Source organism: Stenella coeruleoalba, assembly GCF_951394435.1.
Source record: "Stenella coeruleoalba genome assembly, chromosome: 17".
Classification (NCBI taxonomy): domain Eukaryota; kingdom Metazoa; phylum Chordata; class Mammalia; order Artiodactyla; family Delphinidae; genus Stenella; species Stenella coeruleoalba.
Window position 1 is genome coordinate 17,898,309 of NC_137163.1, and position 26,746 is coordinate 17,925,054.

The window sequence follows — 26,746 nt, forward strand, 5'->3', positions numbered from 1 at the left end:
ACTACTGAAAATCATTTTGTGTACCATCAGCAAAACACTTGCATCACTTGGGAAAAGACTGGATCAGGTGATAGCTAAGGCTTCTTCCAGTTTAGCAATTAAATTCACTCCCCCGCTCCCATCAATATTAGTTGGTTGCTTACCTTCCAGACTTTTAAAATACAATTAAAAAATTGTGTTTTATGTATGTGTATCTATAGAAAATATTACCTATTATTAGTGTTTTTGTGGTATTCTTTGATATATATAGATTGCATATGTGATAGAACACTTTACATATATTTTTGAGTTAATATGTTTTTCCATAACATGACTAACTTATTCTAAATGAGTTGCACAGTTATCTGTACAATGGATAGTTTGTTTAACCATTCTTTCGTTATTGGAAATGGAGGAGTTTTGCCCACAATTTGTTGCTGTCTAAACGATACTACAATTAACATCCTTATACATGCCCTGAGTACAAACTTTAAGATTTAAGTACAAATGTTAATATTTAACATATCATCAAGTAGAATTTTCAATGAAATTTAATGGATAGGCAGATATATTGCTAAACTGTGCTCCAAAAAAAACTGTGCCAATTTATTCATCTGCTAGGAGTTTGAGGGTCTCTGCTTCTCTAAACCTTACTAGCACTTGATATTGTTAAACTTTGCATTTTTATGAACCTGACTCGTAAAAACAATACCTTACTCCTATTTTAATTTTTATTTCCCTTAAAACTACTGTGATTGAGCATCTTTTCATAACATTTGTCCATTTACATTTTATTTCAATACAACTAACAATTTATATACTTCACCCAGTTTTCTATTGGGTTACAAGTCTTTTTCTCTTTAATGTACAGAATTCTTCATATATTTGGATGCTACATCTTTAACTGTTATAGATGATGCAAATGTTTTTCCCAACTGTGGCAGACACTGTTGGTTGACTATCAAAGAGTCTTCTCTGACTCCTTTCATTTTTCCAGCTATAAAGACAGAGATTTGCTTGCTCAGCCTCCTTTGAAACCAGGAATGGTCATGTTAACTGGTTTGCGCCAATTTGATCAAGAAGCCGCAAGCCTAAGGAAAGCATATTTGGAAACTGGAACAAGCTTGGGTCTCGATAAAGTTGCTGAGTGCCATATTTGCTTGGGATCATCTACCTTTAGGTCTTTTGTTGAGCAAACAATAAATGTCCAAATGCCCCAATGATTTACACCACTGTGTTAGTCAAATTTTCTGTTTCTTGCAACAAGCCCAATGCATCCCAATTAACATACCCATTCTGGCACACCTCTTTAATTTTGTTTGCTCATCTTAAATGATTGTTTTTTTTGTTTTGTTGCAGTATGCGGGCCTCTCCCTGTTGTGCGGCCATGGCTCACGAGCCCAGCCGCTCCGCGCGCATGTGGGATCCTCCAGGACCGGGGCACGAACCCGCGTGCCCTGCATCGGCAGGCGGACTCTCAACCACTGCGTCACCAGGGAAGCCCCAAATGATTGGTTTTTAACTGAAGGTTTTGTCCAAATGTGGCAATTTGGCTCACAGATATCCACACACGATGTACCATGTCTATAAATCCAGGAACCTTTTTATACTTATTTTCCACCTTACCCCTAAACCTTATCATGGAGTAGATGACAAGAATCCAACAAATGTTTGTGGATATAAACTTCTATCCTTTTAATAAGAAAGGGTTAGTCTAGGCAAAAGAAATATGGTTCTTTCACCCATGGCTTCCTATGGCTTTTCTAGAGTTTTATTGGCACGTAATACCACTGTGTAAATTCTTGAGTGAGAAAATAATCACGACTATGTTAAATCATCAGACGGGGTTTATTGCATATTGTTTGGGATACTATTTCTTCAATGGTTTATTATACTTTAAATATTTGAAAATGTCAGTAGCTTTTCTGTTTTACCTCTCTTTCTCTCCAAGTCAGAACTCAACCCTTCTCTTTCACTTCTCTGCTGCTTTTTTTCTCATTATGAAGTTTGACTCTTAGGTCATATGTAAATATTTTGTAACTTGTTCCAGCAGCACTGCAGATGAAAAAACTTGATAACCCTCCAGCTAAAAAAGCTTATTAATGCTACTTAAAATAAAATAAACATTATTCTAATTAAGAGAACTGAAACCTTAAATACCAGGAATGAAGAAGAAACAAAACACCAGAGCAGCAGGCACGTACACTGAGGCTGCCTTGGGGGAGGAAGGGGAAGATGCTTGTGGGTTTGCTGGAAAATGTGTATTTTATAGCCCACACAAGGCAAGGAAATGTGAACTGGGACCTATGAGAAGTGGAGGAAGCATAGAATATGAAACATCCTTTAAAGCTGAGGAACTTGAAAGGCTGCCCTCTGAATGAGCTAGAACAACAACACGAAGTCTCAGTAGCAGGTGGAGGATCAAGATGTTTTTTCCACTTTAGCTATGGGAGGGGTAGTAAATGCCTCCACTAAGAAATATTACCCAGGGGCTTCCCTGGTGGCGCAGTGGTTGAGAGTCCACCTGCCGATGCAGAGGACGCAGGTTCGTGCCCTAGTCGGGGAAGATCCCACATGCCGCGGAGTGGCTGCGCCCGTGAGCCGTGGCCGCTGAGCCTGCGCGTCTGGAGCCTGTGCTCCGCAACGGGAGAGGCCACAACGGTGAGAGGCCCACGTACCAAGAAAAAAAAAAAAGAACACGGACACAGTTTTACAGTCATCATAAGTGAAAGCTCTCACACCTGGCAACATCAGACAGTGCTGGTGAGAGGCAGGGCAACTAGACCTCTCATACAGAGTGTGTGGGAGAGGATATTGGGACCACCACCTTGAAGAGTAATTTGGGGTTTTTTCGTGAAGTTGAACATGCACCTTCTTTTTTCTCCAACAAATCTAATTCTAAGTGTTATTGCAAGAGCACTTACTCAAGCTTGCAAAGAGACATACAAAGGACATTCACTGTAATGATACTGTAGTAGGAAAATACTCCACAGTAATGGGTCAATAAACTCTTGTTTATATAGTGGAATTCCTTACAGAAGGTACAACGAATAAACTAAACAATGTGATTAACCTTGATAAAGTTTTTGGGATGAAAAAAAGCAAGCCACACACAGTCGAAAATAAATCTTTGTTTTCAATTCTCAGATTAAACTAAAGACAACTCCTTACATCTGATCAATGGGTTATAATACACAAAATACGTTGATACATATTTTTCTGTGTATTCCTCACAATACCAGTTCAAGAGGTGGGTGTTGTTTATACATGAGGAAATGGAGGTTCACAGTGGCTCCATGTATTACCTAGTCTTATTTAAATTTAATGCTTTTACCATTAACTCCACATTTGCTTCTTTGGGATAAAGAGTCTTTTGTTAAAAAAAAAAAAAAGTATCAATATTCGGGTCTACAGCCAGAGTTTGAAAGAGTGTTCTATGTGCCAAAGATAAAGGAGAGACTGATGGGATATATTCCAGATACATTCAGCAGATTCTCTTCCTTTTTGTTCAGTTTGGTAAGTGTGCTACACAAATGAAGACAAACTATGTTGGTGGGGCCGACCTGGAGCAAATGTCCATGCTGCACGCCAGCTGTCAGCGAGGGGTATCTACGCATGCGTGCTGACCGCACCGGTTGCCAACAGCAAGCCACGTGTAAGCACAGGTCCGCCTCAGAACATTCCTCCTGCAAGGTCTGGATTTCATGTGCTCCTGCATCTTCTCCCTGTTTTCTTTGTCTTTCTGCCTTGATCTATTTGCCACTTCCTAACCAAAGACCAGCTATATCATACTTATCTTAAAGAAACGCTGATAACCCCAGGTTAGCAGGTTAGACGTAAGTATTTAGACTTATTACAAAAGAGCTATCACAGTCAATTCAAAGACCCAGAGAGTGCAATTATATACATTTTATATTTTTAAAAAATATTTTCTTGCCTATTGGGTGTAAGATAGACTCAAGGATATATTGTACAATGCAGGGAATATAGCCAATATTTTATAATAACTGTAAATGGAAAATAACCTTTAAAATTGTATAAAAAAATTTTTAAAGACCTATTTGTAGAGATATATAGACAGTTACCAACCTATGCTAAGAATTTTTAAATGTATTCTTTGAGTGAAATATGATATAAATTAGCATGATTTTGCAAATTAACATCAACACCAACAATAAAAACCCTTCCTTTTGTAGTATTTGACCAAATGAGAAAAGGTTATGTTTACTTTTTACATGTATGTTTACATGTATGAATCTATATATATATATATAATGTTTATAAGAAAAAAATGTTTTCTTTCTCTCTCTCTTTCCCTCTCTCTCTCCTTTCCTCTCTTCCTCTCCCCTTTCCTTCCTTTTTCCTTCCTCTCCCCTTTCCCCGCCCCCTTCTTTTCTGTATGAAGTTCCAGTCAGTAATGGAGAACTTCATGCTCACATGGGATACTTTTCCCAGTGATTTTGAAAAACCTCCCTTCACTATCAATGTTGATATAGAATGGGCAGAGGGGATGTATGCAAATCTTACAGCAACAAGCAGGGGGCCAATGTTGGCAACATTCACACTGAAAATAAGCCACAGGACTTCAAAGGGAAGATTCTGAATAGACAGCACTGTGAGACACAGTGTGCTGCAGCAGTTAAGAGCATCATCTATAGGAGTCACGGAGACCTGGATTTGAAGAGCAGCTCCTCCAAGCTGTGTTCTTTAGGCAAGTTACTTGACCTCTCTGTGCTTCAGTTTGCTTGTAGGATTAAGTGAGTAAGTATTTAGCACAGTGATGGGCACAGACACGCAACAAGTGATAGTTATAAATATTATTGAAGAACAATTTAAGTTCAAACTAGGCAATACTTACCGGTGGGCCTGCTGGTCCCAGAGCCCCTTTATTGATTTCAGAACAGGAGCAGGAATGTGGAAGCTCTGGGCAGGTCTCTTCATCCCTCTGAGGAGAAAAAGAAATAGCATAACTATTAACAAGATGGTCTATACAAATGGCTTTATGGACTCAAAGAAAACACTTTAAGACACTTCAAAAAAATTAGTAAGTGAGCATTAGTCTAGAAAGGCAGAGAATATTCTCTCCTGACCACAAAATCTTTTCTTGAAAGAAACAATGAATGGCTCTCTAGATCATCATTATTATCAAAGGATGTTGATAAAACGAGCTTGGGAATCCAGGTGAAGAAAGAAAGGCAGAAGTGGGTGCGGAAAAAAAAAATTCTGGTTACTATTTAATTTAAGTACTCTATGGACTAAAGGTCCTGAACACTTCCTTTGTGTTACAACATTTTTTTCCATTTCAAAGGATAAAAGAAAACTTGTTGGAATGGTCCGTCAAAACAACTGCATCTACACTAAAACAAAGAAACAAAAGAAAACAAAAACAGTGCTTAAACACATCATCCCTGTAACAATTTTAACTACTGCTCACCTTCTGTGACTGAAAGTAAGAAAACATCACAGCATCAATCTAAAGCTTTGGGATAGGAGGTCATTTCCTCTTGGAGAATTTTGCTGCCAGGTAACACTACAAGATAGATGATGAATACCAGGCTGAATGTATCTGAATGAGTTACTGGAGTGTAAACCAAGACAGAGCACTTGCTAAGGGCTATTGAATGATTTGTGAATGTCACATTTGGAGTAGCAGCTAAAAAGAAGTCTTCCCTGGGATAAGAAACTACAGAACTTTGAAGGGTTCATCTGTCCCTTTGGATAGAGAGAAAGTGAGCTTCATTTTCTAAGACCTTGGGGAAATGTAACGTTAGAGCTGAATAGAGCACAGATGATAATTAAATTATCAAGATGAAAATGACCTCAGTCTCTGAAATATTCACAGCAGAAACCCAAAAATTTTGAGCAAAGAGCCTTTATATGCTTCTCGCTAAATACTGGACGATAGTTAAAAGTTTCAGCTCATTACAGGATAAAAACCCTGCTAACATATCTGGCCTGATATCTTGGGCAGCTTGAGTGAAATACAAACTTAAGTATCCTGAAAGATCCCCCCACATTAGGCTGACAGCAGACCTCCTATGACCACAGACTCGGGAATGGTTTCGCCATGGCTGTTGACTGTGTCTCCATCCATGTATTTCTACCACGGGATTTACACATCTTCAGTGATAGAAATGAAAAAGAAAGTTTTGAGAAGGGCTGGGTCCTTCCTAGGAGATGTGGTGATCACATTTTCCATAAGATTCTGAGTGTTTCCCTTTACAGTTTCCAATCCACCTGCCCGTAAGCATAACATCACAGTGTCTCTGATGTAATTCCTCACCACAGTTTAATGGAAACTTATTTTGATGAAAAAAAAAGTTATTTCCTTCTTAAACATAGTCACCATGAATTTACTGCCTGCAACAGATGATGTGATCTCGTGTAAGGTCTTAAAAAAAGCAAATCTTTTAGACTTGATAAAGTCTTCCCCATGCCCATTCTCCCAGTTGAACTCTTAAGATATGATGCCTGTCCAACCATAACAGGGTCAACATTTCAGCTCACTGGTCCTAAAGATCCTTAATTATGAACAATCTGTCTTTATAGATACAGGTACCCCCTCCCTGTGAATTACACTTGGTATTAATAATGAGGAAAAGTTATTTTTCTAGCAGCCTTGCATAGGTTATATAGATCATGACCATGATTCCCAAACTGTGTGGAAAGATGGCCTGGGGCAGTACAGCAAACTCACAGGGGCACTCTGAGTGTTTAAAAGAATTAAGAGAAACAGCAATATTCGGCACCCATTGGACTTCGTATGAATAACTAGCTCAAGGGAGTTCACAGCTTCAACACTAGATTTTTGATGTCATATATTTGCAAATCTGGTTTTTCAGCAGTAGCTATGAAGGAAAGCAAGTACCATGGGGAAAATCAATGTGGAAAAAGAAGTGAGAATGGTGATGTCTGATCAGATTCCAAGACATGAGAAATAGTGCATTCTCCACAGGCACACACATCCCATTAGTAAGTAGTTGTGGTTATTTAAAACTAAGTTTGGGCTTCCCTGGTGGTGCAGTGGTTGAGAGTCCGCCTGCTGATGCAGGGGACACGGGTTTGTGCCCCGGTCCAGGAAGATCCCACATGCTGCGGAGCGGCTGGGCCCGTGAGCCATGGCCGCTGAGCCTGCGCGTCTGGAGCCTGTGCTCCACAACAGGAGGGCCCGCATACCGCAAAAAAAAAAAAAAAAAAGTTCATCATTTAAAATTTTCGATTTATGTTTATCATTTTTTCATACAGCTACTGAGTTGTTAGGATGTAAAGACTTATGAAGATGTTTGGACCTAATGACCTTATGTATGGAATTGTTAGGTATTTCTTTGGGCTCAGGGGTGCCATGAAAAACATTATTGTGACACCAAAGGCTTCAGTGAACCTGAAATTTGGGAACATCCGGACTCTGTAGAAGGCACTCTGTGGAGCTGTGTCGCTCCCCACCGCGTGTGTCCTGCTGATTTCAGACACACCTCCTTCTTAATCTCTTTCTAATTTTCATCATCATCATCACAAAGAATTATCTGTGACATGAGTTTTGTGAAACAGCATTTCATTTTCAGGGAAAATTAAATATAACTTTAGAAAACTTCGGTAAAGAACAGACCAAATAACGAAAGAAGAATTCTTACCAGGCCAGGAAGTTCACAGCATTTGTCTTTACTGGCCCATGATGTGGAACAAATAATATCAAACATCTGTAACTGGAACTTCAATTTAAAAAGAAAATTGTCATTCAATAAAAGATATATAGATACATTGTGTTTATAATTGTAATGATTTCATAGTATGTATTACATAATAGAACACCAATACATTTATAACATAATATTACAGTGAATAAATTAAAGTCTAATAATATCAATCTTTGTTCCTCAAACATACAGTGATTTAAGATTTTTGTCAGTAGTTACTCCATCCATCTAAACCCCCTTATTTAGCACAATTCCTCCTTCCGTCTCTACCTAAAAAAGCTTAGTGCCTCTGTTGAAATCCTCCCTGTCCTGTCCATCACAGTTACTCCAAGTGCCTCTGTAATCCCACAATGCTCCATACATCTTTTATAGTATATGTCCCACCATACAGTACAATTATTTATATTTTCTTCTCCTCAGACTGGGAGGTCATCAAAGAACATAGAACCACTTATTCATCTTTGTGCCCCCTATCATAACATGTGGCATGTAGAGAATTCCCTGGTGGTCCAATGGTTAGGACTCCATGCTTCCACTGCAGGGGGCATGGGTTCTATCCCTGGTCGGGGAACTAAGATTCCACATGTCATGCCGTGTGGCCAAAAAAACAAAAACAAAAACTTGTGAAAACATGTGGCATGTAGTAGGTATTCATGATGAAGACTTGTTGAATTAATTCTGACTTTCATCATTCATGCATATATTTGGTATATATATATACCATATACCATGATATATATATATATATATATATATATATATCATATATATATACCATATAGTATTTGCATATACTTTTTTTTAGTGCATAATGCAAGACAGATACCATGTAGACCTCCTTTAGGATATGAAAATGAACAAAACCAGAGCTCTGCCCTCAACGAATTTATAGGGAGTAAGAGACAGACACATAAATACTGTTTACAATGCGGTGTCATGACAGGCTCTCATACGGTGTTGTGAGAATCTGTGCTAAGCGTATTTTTATTTAAGGCATCGATCACACCATAAATATTTAGACAGTCTTGTTCTACTCATTTATGTTGACAACAAGTTAATGTATATTTTGAAACATTTAGAAACATCATTATAATATCATTAAGGGCTCACACTAGCTTCATGATGTGACCATTTCTAATACTATATTTCTTCCTATATTATTTTCAAGTATCGAATATCATCATGAGTTTGGTATTAATAGATACACACTACTATATATAAAATGAACAACAAGGATCTACTGTATAGCACAGGGAACTGTATTCAGTATCTTATAATAACCTATAATGGAAAAGAATCTGAAAAAGAATAAACATTCTCTATCTAGCTATCTAGCTATCTATAACTGAATCACTTTGCTGTATGCCTGAAACTAACACAACATTGTAAATCAACCATACTTCCATTTAAAAAAACAAAAAAGAAAAATGTATCATCAATTACAGAGCTAGGAGAAGGATGAAATTCTTTGCATTTTAAATCTGTAACTTTCCTTCAGCAAGTGGTGTTTTCAGCAAAAGCTGGAAACTCTTGGTGCCGTATTTTCTCTCATCCCTGTCAAGGGTCCCCTGGCTGAAGATGAGAATACTCAAGTAGTTGGTATGACCGAAATAGGTTACTAACAATGCTTCCAGCATCACAAAAGAGCCTGCCCTATCTCACAGTAAAGAAAATGAAGTCAGGCTTTCTCTTGTTATACCCAGGAAGAATTGTGCCTTGCTGCAAACATCCTTCCCTAAGTGAGTTTTGCAAGATTCATAAAATCACACAAATTTTGAAAGCAGATGCATAAATCAAGACATCCTGTTTTCTTTTTTCAATATAAAGCTATTGTGTTATTTGAAGAAATAGTGTATGATTCACTATTCTTTTTTTTTCTGTATTAAAAAAATTTTTTTTCCCAAAGGGCATGATATTTAAGTCTGCTCAGGGAAACCATACAACAAAATTATGACCATTAAAAAATTAGGTTTTTAAAATTAAAGCATTTTTAAAGAACACGGCTGCTGATTTTCATAAACAACAATAGCAACAAAGATATTTCAAGGAGCATAGAGATTAGGAGGCTATGGAGCTAGGCTGCCTGGGTATAATCCACTCACAAGCTAAGTCACTTGAAACAAATTATTTAATGTGTTGGAGTCTCAATTTTCCTTACCTATAAAATTAGGATAATAATAGTAGCTATTCATTAGAGTAATAATAGTAGCCATAACAATAAAATGAACTCATAAAGGGAAATATTCAGAACAGTTCCCAGAATACAGTTATAAATAATAAATATTTTTTCTTTTTTAATTATTTTTTAATAAATATTATTTTAATGTAACATGCACAAAAGCCCTTTTATAATGATCTTTAAGCTGTAGCAGTATATAATACAGAGGCCAAAATAGTAGAATGAAAATGAAAGTGATGCAGTATTGAGAGCAGAAATATAACAGTAGTTTGTGTCCCCAATAATCAACGTTTTGGTTGAGAAAAGTCTTAGCAAATAACAATAGCAGCAAACACTTGTTGAAAAACTTACTATGTGCCAGGCATTACCCTAAGGACTTTGCTTATATCATTTAATCTTTCAATCACCACTATGAGGTGTGATAATAGTAATGTCAACCCCATTCTGTAAACTAGGACTTGGGACGAAAAAGTCAAAGTAATTTAAGCACATGTTGAAAGCTGAATTCTGGCTGGGATTTGAACAGCACACCTCATTTTCTTGTGGTTTATTCTGCAGTAAACAGATCATTAGTCTAATGTTTAAAATGTAGATACCCCAGCCTAACTTGACAATGCCATTTGTCTGGGGACATTTATTAAATGGGTCCCATTATGACAGCATTAGATAGATTCAGTCAATTCTGTAAGTCATTCATCCATTAAGAAATTTTCCATTTCTGAATAGAGCCCTCAGTGTGAACACATTTTAGTGAATGGAAAGATTTATTTAAAGCAAAGTCTTTTTATTAGTCCCAGGATATACCAGGCTTTCTTGAAGTTTTTCGAATTCACTGCCCAATCACCTATAACAGTATAATGTCTCCATACAAACCTTTGGCTAAAATTCCCCTACCCTATTGAGTCACTGAGATTCTTATGAGTTCATTTTATTTATTCAAGAGGTCAAATACCTACTAAATGCTGAATGAGGCTGATACTATCATTTGAAGAATGCTTGTGGGCTGTCTTTTCTTTTTCAAGTTAGATGAAGTCAGCAGCCTTTTTTGTGTGAGTACAACAAATTTATTCATAATTGTTTTGCATTCGTAATAGTTTAGATTCCTCAGCCTTTATTTAGAGACTTCTTTTCCAAGGCACATTTCTGGGGATTGTTCTTTAAAAATCTGGCTTTTATTCCAGAAGCAATTACACACACATTGATACAAATCATGGAGGAAACATTACAGAGATGACATGTCCAAAGATCTTATATTTGAGTGCCTCAAAGTGCAAGACAATGTGGTTCAAAATAAATCATACTTCAAGTGACTAAGAGGCAGCCCCTTTTCACTTCTGCAACTTTTTCCCTTTGTAACTGACTGAACATTATGAAAAAAAATATCTGGCCAAATAAAAAACAAGTACCCTCCCACTTTCACTTTTTATAATCTCTTTCAAGGGAATACTTAGACAATTACAAACACTTTTTCATTACTGGACATTTTTGTTTGGGTGTAGCACAAAAGGCAAGTCATTTGGGGTCAGATGTTAGCATGAAAATAAGATTAAAATATTTCTTGGCAGTTGAGTCACTGTGATCTGTGAATGGAAATTAAAATGTACCCCTGGCTCAACTTTCCACTCAGTACCAGTTTTCATCTGTTGATTTTTTTCCTAGTATAACATTTTCAAGCTTATAATTTGAAGTCAAGCTGTACCTGAACTTATACAAATATTTAGAGAGCTTTACATTGCCCGAGAACATAGAAGAAAGAGTCCTGAGGACCTAGGCCATGTCCTGCTTTTAAATTGGTGTGTAAATTTGATTGATTCCACCTCCAAACTAAGATTTATTAAGCCTTTATCACTTGTCACCTATTGAACAGGGTGTTTTTACTTGCTCGCCATCAGCTTGCTGAATTTAAGGGAAACCATGATGGTACTATTCAATTAGGAGATGAAAAGGAACAGCTGTTGTAGTTGTTGGTAGTAATGAGAATGTTTAGGTGTAGACATGCTTGGGGGGAACATTTTGATCACGTTTATTTCAAGGCTGTAATTCAAATAATGGTGAGTTTTTGAACCTGCCCGTGAATAGACAAGGCGTATGGTCACTGTTACAGACCAGATTCCCTCCTCTGCCTTAAGTTCTATCATAATCAGTCTGAACCAAGGGAAAAGAGCTCAGAATGGAAATTGGGTAACCACATGCAACTCAGATACAAGCTCATATCTCACTTTCCTCACTTTTGAAAGGGGATTCCTCCCTAACTTATTCAAGTCTCAGTTTCTGCATCTATAAAATGGGGATAATAATAAGTATCTCTTCCTAGGGTTATTGGAGGATTAAATGAGATAATATCAGAAATGTTCACACTGCCTAGTCCATAGCAGGCAATAAATGTTAGCCACTATTATCATTTTAAGGAGTAAAAGATACAATCCAGTGAAAACACAACCATGTCCTTGCAATTTAAAAACACTTGTTTCTAGAGGATCATTGACTAGTCTACTATTGATTCCTACATAAAAGTTTAACTCTAAATAAAATTACTAAAAACTCCATAACATAACTTGTATTTGTCTTTATTTACACATCAGAGGGCCAAATAAATATCAGTTGTATAATTATATAAGTGTTAGATTTGAAAAGGTGGAAAAAAGACACTAACAAACATAATCAATGCCAGAAGCTCAAATTTTTTCTTGAATTATCTCTGATTGGCAGCATGATAATTTCATTAGGTATCAGAAAAGGTAGAAGAAACTTCTCAGGAAAAAGAAGATTGGAAAGGAGAAGCACAGTTGTTAAGTTTCTTCCCATGTGTGTTTTGACGGCTAAATTAAACCTGCCTATTAGTTTAGTCCCACTAGGGACTTTTGCTGCATGTAAAATCTTGCATTGCTGAACGCAAGTTGTTTTTATTATGAATATGAGTAATTTCAATAAAGTAGTTACTATATCCCTAAATCCATTCATCTCTCCTCCACTCAACTTTGGTTTAAAAAATCTGTAGTCTTAAAGACTGATAAAGTGAGTTCTTCCATCACTTGACAGTTTTTGAATCATTGCTGAATTTGCCAGGGAATGCTTACCTATAAACTACTCATCCCTCTTAGATGATAATTACCCCTCCTGGAATGACCCAAAACGTGTACATTACACATTCCCTTTTGCATATGTATATCAAGATTATATTAGCAATGTATGATTTCTAAATTGAGAATTGAAGACTGAAGCTTCTCTCTTGCCTTGCCCTGAAACAGTTAAGTAATAAACCAAAAAAGCAAGTGAGTTTTCAATCACATTCTTGAGATCTACTCTAATATCATCCATTTCAACATAATCAAATTCCTCAATAAGTGGGTAGACTAAAAATCTATTTAGTAATCCTTTGTAGACTTCTAGATTCTAGCAAAAGCTACAACTTTTTTCCTACTAGGCTTACAAAGAACTCTTTAATGATTGACTTCTATAAATTCCCCTTTGTCTCCTACTGGGTGGAAGTTACCACAGAGGGTGCTCTGTTTAATTGATTTTCTGTCATGGTCAAAAGTAAAGATTTATCACCAGTAGACCTGACACCTACAGTCATTTTTGCTTTCAGAAATAAATTCTTTAATATTTAATTCATCACACAACTGGAGTAAAATTACTATGTAGAGTGTCATTTGAAATACAATTAATTTGTAACTGTGATTATAAAACTGTAGTTGTACAGTATGAATTATAATTAGGAGATGGTATGATATATATTAGTGGACTGTTGTCAATACCACACATGGAATACTATACATGCAAAACATTTTAAGAAAAGACATGATATAATTCAAATAGATGACTTCCTATTTGCTGGCTAGTTCTACAGATCTCTGAAAGCATAAGACAATAAGAGTGAATAATAATTAATCTGATTATTCTGCTACACAGAAGAGAAGTGTAGATTTGAATATTTGGAATTGCTTACAAGAATAAAATTCCCTCCAGGCTAATTGGTTCTAATTATAGAATGACTCAAATTAGAGAAGTTGCTAATTAGCTGTGAATGTGTGGTGTGAAAACAAAAGCTTGTGTACACTGCTCTTTTTTGCGGGTAGTGACTGAAGGGAATGTGATTTCTTTGTCAATTCGAAGTCTCCTCGTCTAAAACTCCATGTTGTATGATGAAAAATATATCTTAGAATGATTTGTTATTTAAGTAACTATTAACAATTAAAGGGTTAATTTTACATTAGCAATAGCAAGAATCTAGTTTTAAAATGCCCAAATCTAACTCAAATGAGAGACTTATGTCAATTTACTGTGTATAATAATAACATTTTATTCGGATTTGTATCTGCTTATATAAATGAGTTTCATTTACAGTTTTGATTCTCATTAACAAACCATTTATGCCACACTATTTTATTTGAATTTTAAAATATGAATATTTTACTATTTGAATTTTAAAATCCATTTAGAAAACAAACTAGTCTAATTCTCGGAGCATTCTCCTTATAATACAGCAGAAGCATATTGCCAGAGCTTTGAACGTTCATGTTTTAATTCATCTGAAGAGGCCATTATCTACTTGTTTATCCATTCATCAATCCATCATTCATCCAGCCCTCCCTCCATCCATCCCTTTACCAAATATTTCCCCTGGAAGATAGATAATTATATTTCAAGAGGATTTTTTTCTTTAACAATAACACAGATTCACTTATTTATCCACTTACTGGGGCAGAGTTTCCATTTGGTCCTCTTGATCTAACCATTCTCCCTAGGACTTCAACACCATCTAATGTGATATTAGACGATGCATTTACTGCCTTCTCACCCACTTGCTTGCAGTCAATAACCACTTTGGCCAAAGTCTTGCTGATAACAACATGCAGCTGATAAAAGTAAAGATGTTTTAGAAGGTAAGAAGCAGGAGAAAATATCAACCAAACTTACATAATTGCATGACCCCTCACCAAAAAGTATGGAAGAGAAAAGAAGGAATTCTGTCACTATGTGTTTTGCTTAAGGAAAAAGGTTCTACTTTTACCATTTCCATGCTTGTCCCACATTCAGGTACCATCTCTATGTTGTCGTGTTTTTTTAAACACTAAGGAAATCTCACAAGCTTTTCATTTCCCCTGTAATATTTCTTGGCTACTTTGTGACTGACTCTGCCTAACCAAGAAAAGAATCATGTCTAGAGGAAGTTGGTAAATAAATGACAATAATTCCAAAGAAATGCTAATGGGACTATTTTGAACCATGAAGTAATAAATCATCGCATCTCACGTGTTTTTAAGATACCTGTACTTCTGGTTGCACAGTCCGATTAAACCAGAAAAAAAAAAAAAACATTTTTATGCAACTTTTCTTAGGCAAAAAAGAGTCAGACTTTTGTTATGCAATTGTTCTTATACAGTTATGGTATTCAAAACCCCAGAAAGTAGCAAAGTTGTGTAGATTAGATAGATCTGCCCACATTCTACATCAGGAGACAGAGGCAAGATGAAGACTGCTTTGCAACATCCCTTCCCTCCCTCTGACAGTACAAGAAGGGCACGGTTAAGAGGCAAAGCTTTTTGCAGTACCACTTAGTAAACCCTCTGCTCTCCGGCACTCTTGGTGTTGCATTCCTTAACAGCCCAGAGATCAGCGGGCTTATTCACTAAACACAAAGGAAACGGTAAAGTTTGGAAGGAAGCATGTCTACTCCAGTGATCACCAAAACAAAGTGTTTCAGAGATGTGAAATGTGAATGAACAGAGTTCTGTCACAAGCGCCAGGTTAAAATAAGAACAACTGAAGTCAGGTTTTACCAGCTTCCTCCGGGTAACTTATATAATGGCAGTGATGGGTGGTCTGTATGTGTGTGCGTATATATATATATGTCTCAGTGCAACCTGTCTACATATTTCAACATGATTTGGCTGCTGGTATTTATCTATATTGGTGGCCAGGTAGACCAGCAATCCTTCCTACATCATACATAATGTAGTGAACTAACAACTCTCTGCTAAATAATACAGTATCTTCTACTACATGGTTCCTCAAAGTAAGAACCTGGACCACTTCTGTGGTAAGGCACCAAAATTCGCCATCTCAAAATGTCTCTTTGGTATGTGGATTGTTTCAAGCTGAAAACAATCAAGGCCCAAAAGACTCAGGAAGAAACTTTGACCTTCCTTCTAACTGCCTAAAAGGATTCAGACAGAAGTCCAGTTCCCAGAACAGACCTATCACCAGAGACATCTGCAAAGAATACAGACTAGGTATGGTGGGGGAAAATCTGTGTCCCGTTGTCTCTGCAGGCCCAGCAAATATTTATTTACCAAACATTTGCTTTTCCATCTCCATGTGAATTACCTTCCTTCCCTTTGAAGTCCCAAACTACCACCCCCAAAATCCTCTTTTGTCTTTAGCTGAAGAAGGTGAAGCTTTCGGCTATTTTGGTGAGATACTCAGTTTTTCCTGGGTCTCTCCCATGTATACATGTTATTAAACTTTTGTTTGAGTTTTTCCCGTTAATCCGTCTCATGTCAATTTAATTCTTAGGCCAGCTAGAGGAACCTAGAAGGATAGAGGAAAATATCTTCCTTCCGACACTATCAATATCCCCTGCGGTACTGGATAAAAATGTACATTTTAGGGCTTCCCTGGTGGCGCAGTGGTTGAGAGTCCGCCTGCCGATGCAGGGGACACGGGTTCATGCCCCAGTCCGGGAAGATCCCACATGCCGCGGAGCGGCTGGGCCCGTGAGCCATGGCTGCTGAGCCTGCGTGTCCGGAGCCTGTGCTCCGCAACGGGAGAGGGCACAACGGTGAGAGGCCCGCGTACAGCAAAAAAAAAAAAAAGAGTACATTTTAGAGACCCATCCCAGAACTGCCAAATCAGAAGGTCAGGGCATTGTTCACAAGCCCCACAGGTAATTCTTACTTCAGGTAAAGTATGAGATCGAAAGCTCTATGGATTTTTTGTTTTACTATCTTCTGTTTCTTTGCCCACAGCAAATAGAATAAAGAATATATGTATACAAGGCATTACTCACCTTGTGAAAGCTTCCGTAGAAAATTTTCCTAATTTCAGGTCCTTCAAAAGTAACAGTTTGAAAATCCCCACTGTAGTCATGGTTGAAATATGTTAGGGTTTTCCCACCATCTAATCAAAGAAAGGAAAAGATAAACATTTGAGAAAGTATTAAAAGGAGTAATATTTTAAAAAGTCAACTCAAAATAATGTAACCTTTGTTTTCAGGCTGTGTTTAGGGCAAAGTGACGAGTAGGTAAGGAAATGACCTATAGTCCTTGGGTTGCCCCAGGCTTTCAACTGGCCAGATTAACTAACTTAACCATGTAGTGTGATGATGAGGCAAGGACCCTGACATATATTGTTCCTCTGTAGTTCCTTGCCTATACTCCCATTCCCACTACCCTTTTGGGAGATGGTTGTCTGACGTTGGAAGTAGAGGCAGACAAAAAGGAAAAATGAAGTTAGTCAAATTGTTGCCAGAGCTGCTCCAGATCTTTGTTCAAAACCCATCAACCGTCTAACCCGCACCTTTGGCAGGAATGCCTGTGCTCAAAAGCTGCCAACCCCCCATCTTTAGCAGGAGTGAACATAAATTTTTAAGTTAAAAGGTCCAGAGGTGGGCTTCCCTGGTGGCGCAGTGGTTGAGAGTCCGCCTGCTGATGCAGGGGACACGGGTTCGTGCCCCAGTCCGGGAAGATCCCACATGCTGCGGAGCGGCTGGGCCCGTGATCCATGGCCGCTGAGCCTGCGCATCCAGAGCCTGTGCTCCGCAACGGGAGAGGCCACGACAGTGAGAGGCCCGCGTACCACCAAAAAAAAAAAAAAAAAAGTCCAGAGGTAAGAAAGGAAGGTACAAAAAACACAAAAAAACAGATGGAACCAGCTGGGACCAAGATGATGATGAATCTGACCTCCAACAGACCTTGAGTCCCGTTATACGGTGATTTACTACTTCAGCATGTTACCTACACCTACTTACTGGCAGCCATTAAGGACTAAAAAAGGATAAAAAGGAGGTAGCACACAGCTTCTTGGAAAAAGCCCTGCCCCTTCCCTGGTAGACTAATGCATATGCTTCCCCAGCATCAGCCTCACTCCTCCTCCTCTCTTTGTCTTTACTTTTTAAAATTGAATCACCTCACATCAATCAGAATGGCTATCATCAAAAAATCTACAAACAATAAATGCTGGAGAGGGTGTGGAGAAAAGGGAACCCTCTTGCACTGTTGGCAGGAATGTAAATTGATACAGCCACTATGGAGAACAGTATGGAGGGTCCTTAAAAAACTAAAAATAGAACTACCATATGACCCAGCAATCCCACTACTGGGCATATACCCTAAGAAAACCATAATTCAAAAAGAGCCGTGTACCACAATGTTCATTGCATCACTATTTACAATAGCCAGGACACGGAAGCAACCTAAGCGGCCATCGACAGACAAATGGATAACGAAGATGTGGCACATATATACAATGGAATATTACTCAGCCATAAAAAGAAACGAAATTGAGTTATTTGTAGTGAGGTGGATGGACCTAGAGTCTGTCATACAGAATGAAGTCAGAAAGAGAAAAACAAATACCATATGCTAACACATATATATGGAATCTAAAAAAAAAAAAAAAAGGTTCTGAAGAACCTAAGGGCAGGACAGGAATAAAGACGCAGACAACGTAAAGAATGGACTTGAGGACACGGGGAGGGGGAAGGGTACGCTGAGATGAAGTGAGAGTGACATGAAAATATATACACTACCAAATGTAAAATAGATAGCTAGTGGGAAGCAGCCGCATAACACAGGGAGATCAGCTCAGTGCTTTGTGACCACCTGGAGGGGTGGGATAGGGTGGGAGGGAGGGAGACGCAAGAGGGAGGAGATATGGTGATATATGTATATGTATAACGGATTCACTTTGTTATAAAGCAAAAACTAACACACCATTGTAAAGCAATTATACTCCAATAAAGATGTTTAAAAAAAAATTTAAATTTCTCTCTTCAGGTGGGTGAGAAGTTGATCTGTGAACTTAGTTTCCACTTTTCCTTTCTTTAGCCACTGAATAAAGCTTGTGCTGTGTCAATCTCGGCTTCGGTTTTGCTATTCACTTACTTAAAACGGAAAGGAAAAAGAACCCTCCCCCTCCAAGGCAGAGAGCATGGGCCAGGCTAGGCCCTGAGCAGGGTTCATACAACTTAATTCGGTAACAAAATCTTAAGAAATAAAAACCAGATTCTTTGCCTTATTTAACCACTGAAACAACCAGTTTTCCCAGGACATGTAACTTACACTGCCCCAAAATAGTGATATTTCAGCATGTCTTTTATTATGAACAAACAAGTTAAAAAAAAAAAACCTTCCTATTCTTGAGTACTTCATGTTACAAGGAATATTTTATTACAAAAAGAGAGGAACATTTTTCTCACTAATTCATTCCCCGGTTACAATTAAATTTTTCATTCTGCTTTCTATAGGAGCAAGTAGTATTAATCATTTCAAGAGACTTCTTTGTTTTCGAGTCCTGGTTGGATATAGAGTTAGCAATTTACACCTTTTTAATCTACAGCTTTCCCTTAGTTTCAAAATCAATACAAAATGCTTTCACAATGTTTAGTTGTTGATTTGTTTCCATGTACTGAAATGTCCTTTAACAAATACTAGTTGGAAACAGCTTAAAATACTTTTCTTATCCAAATGTTCGAGTTAATACCTAACAATAACCACCAAATTTTCATTCCCAGATTGACTGGGATCCTAAACTAAAAATATATTTAGAAAACTCAGGGACATTAACCAAAAACTTGATAATTCTCTTAAGTGATAATCATTTGTGACATCCAAGAGTAAAGGTTAAGAACTTTCCTTTATTGTTTCCTCCTCAACTTTCCAATCTCCAAACAATGGAATTTCTCATTCACAACTATTCTCTTTTCTTTCTGGACTAACTCTCTAGATGATCTCACATATGCAACTTTCAATTTTATATCTCCGCCCCAGAATTCTTCCCAGAATATGCCGCTGCCAATCTGACATTCTTTTCTAGGATATGAAAGAGGCATTGCAACATTGTGACTTAAAAGAAATATATATTTGTTATTCAGATGACCAAAATATATTTCTCATATATACTTGGTCTTTGTCTAGGGTTCCTGCCTCACAGCCCCTAAAACCGTTGGAATTTCCTGTGGTCAGAACAAAAAAATGTGCCTTTTGTTATGTTAATACAGTGGCTTTTGGAAAGCCCTTAGGTAACCTAAGGATAAGGGCTGGTTGCCTGGAGAACCAGTCATGTGACGAGAGGGTTAGAACTTTCAGTCCCCCTACCCCCTCCAACTTCTATGGAGGGGAGAGGGGGTGGAGACTGAGTTCAATTGCCAATGGCCAGTGAGTTTATCAATCATTCCTATGTAATGAAGCATCCATGAAAACCCAAAAGGATGGAGTTCAGAGAATTTCCAGGTTGGTAAACATATGGAGGTGCCGGGACAGTGGTGCAGGTGGAGAGGGCATGGAAGCTCCCGCCCTCCTTCCCCATGCCTTTCTCCTAAGTTATATCCTTTCATGATAGACTGGTAATCTAGTATGCAAAATGCTTCTCTGAGTTCCGTGAGCCACTCTAGCAAATTAATTGAACCCGAGGAGGAAGTTGTGGGAACCTCTGATTTAGACTGTGGGTCAGAAGTACAGGTAAAACTCTGGACTTTCAGTTGACATCCTGAGCTGGAGCGGGTCATTGGAACCTCCAATGTGTAGCTGGTAGCAGCCTGAGCTTGCCACTGGTGGCTGAAATGGAGGGGGAGGAGGGCAGTCGTATAGGAACAAGCCCTCAACCTGTGGAATCTGATGCTACCTCTGGTACATAGTGTCAGACTGGAGTTGAATTCTCAGATACTCTGCTGGTGTCCAAGAATCGCTTGGTGTTGTGTGGGAGCCTCTCCTCCACCCGCCACGCCCAACACACATGTTGGAATTGGGCCCAGGAACCCAAGAGAGGCATCTTACACTTATCCTATCCATATAGGAAAAATGACTTCTGATTCCACCCCTCGCACTGATCCTCTTCTGCATCAAGTTGCATGCTCTTCCTGCAGTCGGCATGTCTCACCTTGCTCACTACTGAATCCCAGAGCCTGGTGTTGGCAAATGGTAGGAACTCGATGAATATTTGTTGAAAGAATGAGTAGATAAATGAATGAATCAACTATCACATAGTTCATCATTAGTATTTACAAATAGCTTAAAATAAGTGAGTTACTCTACAATACACACAAACCAGGCAAGATGACAGGCCACATACGTTACTCATACATGTGTGTGCAAATGTTTTATAAATAAATATACTTACTATCTAAAATGACTCCAACCAATGGGTCAGAATTTTTATTTAAAATCTCCCAAAGAGCAAATGGCTCCTCTGGAGTATCAGGAAGAATCCGGAATAGAAAACTGATTGTATAGTCAGAGGGCAATCCTTCTGGATGTAAATATCTGAAAATAGAAAGAAAATAGTATATTTTATTGTATCCCTCTTTAAGAAGTTATCTATATGGTTATAAAAGCAAATACACTTTCATTATACAAGATGTGAAAAAACAGAAAAGAAGAAAATAACAGATCACCATTACCCCATTCAGAAGTGATCACTCTTTTGGTGCTGTGCATTTCCCTCCAGCCTTTAAAGAACGTCTGTAAGTATTTGTCCAATTTATATAATTTTGCCCCTTTCTTTTCTTAGCACCATTTACTACATATTTCACATTCCTTAAATATTTTTAAGGGCATGATATTTAATATCCGCACAACCTTCTCTTGTTTGGCTATTCCATAATTTATCTTATTAAACATTTAAGTAGTTTCAAGTTTTAGTATTATAAATAATGTTTATCTACAGCCCTTTTATAAAACTTAAGACATTGTCACTTTCTACCACATGTTGCAGTTAGTTGCATTCCTGTCTGTGCTATGTGCCCTGATGTACCATCTAAATCCACCTTTAAGAACTGAGAATCGACTAATCCTGCTTCTGGGAGTGACGTCTGCAGACAGCTCTCCGATACCAGTTCCCTCGGGAATGGCCTCAGCAGATGAGGGGTGCCTCTCCCAAGGTCATGCCAACTTTATTATGGTGCCTCTTTTTAATGACTAGTCTTTGAAGGAATATAAGGACCAGAGCCTCTCATTCCAAAGGAGATAACTCCATTCTAAGAACTGCTGTGTGGGGGTCAACTGAGGCTTCTACTGAAACTGCTTCATAGCTTGACTTCTCTCCTTTGCCCTCTACCCTGCTTCCCTCTGTTCCCTTCCAGAAGAGCACAGCCTCATCGACTCCTCACACACTGATCTCCACCTTCGGATCTGCTTCCTGGGGAACCCAACCTGCTACACCATCTTACCTCTCTAACAGTTAACTGGATCACTTACGTACTTTAAAATTTTTTCCTCAAACAACAGATACAGGCTTTTAGATATATAGGAGACCCATAATATTTATTAATCAAATTGACAGATTGGTGAACAGGTTGGAATTTAGCATAAATGTAAAAGTGAATGTTTGATTTGCATACACTAAATAGGTATGTATTCATTCATTCAATAGTTGTTGAGTGCCTATGATGTACCAGACATGGTAATACGCATTAAGATACATCGGTGAATCAAACTGGCAAGGAACCTTTGTATGAGCACTTGAATTTGAGCAGGGTGAATTATACAGTTTATCAGAAGGTAATAAGTGCTATCAAAAACAACAACAAAAAGCAGCATAATGGGGACTGGGAATGCTAGAATGCATTATTTTGCCATTTTAGTTAAAGTCATCAGCATTGGCTTCACTTAGAAGGTTCATTGAGAAGACTGCATTTGAGCAAAGGTTCACTGAGAAGGTCACACTTGAAGAAAAACTCATAGGAGATGAAGACATCCAGCCAGTGCAAGGATACTAAAGTGGGGTGTGCCTCGTATATTTTGAGAACGGACTAAAAGAAACAAGAGGTAAAGTCAAAGGGGTAATAGCTACCCAGATAATGTAGGGCTCTTTGGCCAATCAAGAGCTTTGACTTTTATGCCAAGGGGAATGAGGAATCACTGGCAGATTTTGGAGTGACATGATCTGATTTATACATAAAAAAAAAAAAAAAAAACATCTGACAGCTACTTGGAGAACAGACTCCAAGAAGGCAAGGGTAGCAGCAGGAAGACCAGTTAGGAGGCTGCTGTAATGATGTAGGGAATAGATGATGGTACCTCATATCAGGGTGATGACAATAGAGGCAGTGAGAAGGAAGAGACAATTAGGATTCCTTGGTGGATTGATGTGGGGCATAAGACAAACAGAGGAGTCCAGCTTCTTTGCCTAAGAAACTCATTAAATGTAGTTAACATTAAGATGAAAAAGGTCATAGGGGAAGCTGGTTCTGGAGGTAAGATCAGGGATGTGGTATTGAACCTATAAAGTATGAGATGCCTATGAGACATCCAAGTAGAGATATCTAGTAAGCAATTAAATATGTAGGTCTAAATTTGGGGAAGTAGATCTGGACTGGAAGTATAAAATTTAGGAGTCCTTGGCATATAGATGGGGTTCAACACTACGATACTGAAAAGATCACTGGGAAGAAGGGACAGACAGAGAAAACAAGGAGGTTCTGAGCAAGTCCTGGTCCCTCCAACATGAAGAGGTGGAGGAGAAAAGAAGAGCCAGCACTGAAAAGGAACAGCCTGTAATGTAGACAGAAACTAGAAGCAGTGTGTATCCCAGAGGCCCAAGGAGGAGAGTAAATCCAGGAGGAAGATATAACCAACTGTATAAAATGCTGGTGACAGGTCGAGTGAGATAAAGGCTGGGAACAACAAATGAATGGATTTAGCAAGGTGGGGGGTGAGGGCATTGCTGGCCGGATGAACAATTTCAGTGGAGTGGTAGAAGATTTTCCTTCGGCAATTCTCATTTTTGTCTAGGCCTCCAGGAATGATTTTCAAATATCCATTTTAATAGTCATCACTAGACAGTGTAAAAAAACCTGTCGAAAGGTAACGTCAGATGTTGGATTTATCTAAAACTACAGATAGTACTGTAATTAGCTTGAATTCAATAAACAGTATTTTGGAAGAAGTTAGAAATGCAACTTGTTTACAAATTGGACAGATTAATTTAATACTCGAAAATGATCTCCTCCACCTTTTCATGCATATGTGCACACTATATCAAAACGTGGGCACAGAAAAAGTTTCACATTAAAATACTGAAGGCATTTTGAGACAAAAAAATGAATATTTGGAATGTAAAGTTGCAGGTGACATCTTGAGAGATAACCCCTTAAACCAGGAACTCCTAATTTGTAATTTCAAGTACCTCTGGAGATTTCAGAACTGTTGAAATAGCGCCAGGAATCCCTAGGTGCATCATAGACTGTAGAATAACTAGATAATTAATTTTTTAACACCTTAATGGGAATATAATTGCTTTACAATGTTGCATTAATTTCTGCTGTATAACAAAGCAAGTCAGCTATATGTATACATATATCACCATAGCCTCTCTCTCTTGAGTCTCCCTCCACCCTCCCTACCCCACCCCTCTAGGTGGTCACAGAGCACCGAGCTGATCCCCCTGTGCTATGGAGCTGCTTCCCACTAGCTGTCTATTTAACATTTGGTAGTGTATATATGTCCATGCTACTCTCTCACTTCATCCAAGCTTACCCTTCCCCCTCCCCGTGTCTACAAGCCCATTCTCTACATCTGCGTCTTTATTCCTGTCCTGTGTTAGGTTCATCAGAACTTCTTTTTTTCCCTTTAGATTCCATATATATGTGTTAGCATACGGTATTTGTTTTTCTCTTTCTAACTTCACTCTGTATGACAGACTCTAGGTCCATCCACCTCATTACAAATAACTCAATGTCGTTTCTTTTTATGGCTGAGTAATATTCCATTGTACATATGTGCCACATCTTCTTTATCCATTCATCTGTTGACAAACAAATTGGTTGCTTCCATGTCCTGGCTATTGTAAATAGTGCCGCAGTGAATATTGTGGTACATGACTCTTTTTGAATTATGGTTTCTCAGGATATATGCCCAGTAGTGGGATTGCTGGGTCATACAGTACTTCTATTTTTAGTTTTAAAGGAACCTCCATACTGTTCTCCATAGTGGCTGTATCAATTTACATTCCCACGAACAGTGCAGGAGGGTTCCCTCTTCTCCACACCCTCTCCAGCATTTATTGTTTGTAGAGTTTTTGATGATGGCCATTCTGACTGGTGTCAGGTGATACCGCATTGTAGTTTTGATTTGCATTTCTCTAATGATTATTGATGTTGAGGATCCTTTCATGTGTTTGTTGGCAATCTGTATATCTTCTTTGAGAAATGTCTATTTAGGTCTTCTGCCCATTTTTGGATTGAGTTGTTTGTTTTTTTGATATTGAGCTGCATGAGCTGCTTGTAAATTTTGGAGATTAATCCTTTGTCTGATGATTCATTTGCAAATATTTTCTCCCATTCTGAGGGTTGTCTTTTCGTCTTGTTTATGGTTTCCTTTGCTGTGCAAAAGCTTTTAAGTTTCATTAGGTCCCATTTGTTTATTTTTGTTTTTATTTCCATTTCTCTAGGAGGTGGGTCAAAAAGGATCTTGCTGTGATTTACATCATAGTGTTCTGCCTATGTTTTCCTCTAAGAGTTTTACAGTGTTCGGTCTTATATTTAGGTCTTTAATCCACTGTGAGTTTATTTTTGTGTATGGTGTTAGGGAGTCTTCTAACTTCATTGTTTTACATGTAGTTGTCCAGTTTTCTGAGTACCACTTACTGAAGAGGCTGTCTTTTCTCCATTGTATATTCTTGCCTCCTTTATCAAAGATAAGGTAACCATATGTGTGTGGGTTTATCTCTGGGCTTTCTATAACATTCCATTGATCTGTATTTCTGTTTTTACCCAGTACCATACTGTCTTGATTACTGTAGTTTTTTAGTATACTCTGAAGTCAGGTCACCTGATTCCTCCAGCTCTGTTTTTCTTCCTCAAGATTGCTTTGGCTATTCGGGGTCTTCTGTGTTTTCATACAAACTGTGAAATTTTTTGTTCTAGTTCTGTGGAAAATGCCATTGGTAGTTTGATAGGGATTGCATTGAATCTGTAGATAGCTGTGGGTAGTATAGTTATTTTCACAATGTTGATTCTTCCAATCCAAGAACATGGTATATCTCTCCATCTGTTTGTATCATCTTTAATTTCTTTAATCCCTGTCTTATAGTTTTCTGCATACAAGTTTTTGTCTCCTTAGGTAGGTTTACTCCTAAGTATTTTATTCTTTTTGTTGCAGTGGTAAATGGGAGTGTTTCCTTAATTTCTCTTTCAGATTTTTCATCATTAGTGTATAGGAATGCAAGAGATTTCTGTGCATTAATTTTGTATTCTGCTACTCTACCAAATTCATTTATTAGCTCTAGTAGTTTTCTGGTGGCATCTTTAGGATACTCTGTAGTATCATGTCATCTGCGCACAGTGACACTTTTACTTCTTCTTTTCCGATCTGGATTCCTTTTATTTCTTTTTCTTCTCTGATTGCTTTGGTTAAAACTTCCAAAACTATGCTGAATAATAGCGGTGAGAGTGGGCAACCTTGTCTTGTTCCTAATCTTAGAGGAAATGGTTTCAGTTTTTCACCATTGAGAATGATGTTGGCTGTGGGTTTGTCATATATGGCCTTTATTATATTGAGGTAGGTTCTCTCTATGCCTACTTTCTGGAGAGTTTTTATCCTAAATGGGTGTTGAATTTGGTCAAAAGCTTTTTCTGCATCCATTGAGATTATCATATGGGTTTTATCCTTCAATTTGTTAATATTGATGTATCACATTGATTGATTTGCATATACTGAAGAACCCTTGCATTCCT

The 26,746-nt window shown here is 38.0% G+C and overlaps 1 protein-coding gene across 6 annotated transcripts in view; it reads right to left on the bottom strand.

The window, feature by feature from the left end:
- COL14A1 (collagen type XIV alpha 1 chain) overlaps positions 1-26,746 on the bottom strand; it is a 249,516-nt gene that overhangs the window by 58,609 nt on the left and 164,161 nt on the right. For all 6 annotated transcript variants that reach the window (XM_079902459.1, XM_079902463.1, XM_079902460.1 and 3 more), the window contains 5 exons: positions 21,193-21,335; positions 16,865-16,974; positions 14,553-14,711; positions 7,611-7,688; positions 4,838-4,924 (listed from right to left, as the gene is read on the bottom strand). In XM_079902459.1, coding sequence (XP_079758585.1) covers positions 4,838-4,924; positions 7,611-7,688; positions 14,553-14,711; positions 16,865-16,974; positions 21,193-21,335 — 577 coding nt within the window. The remainder of the gene's footprint in view (positions 1-4,837; positions 4,925-7,610; positions 7,689-14,552; positions 14,712-16,864; positions 16,975-21,192; positions 21,336-26,746) is intronic.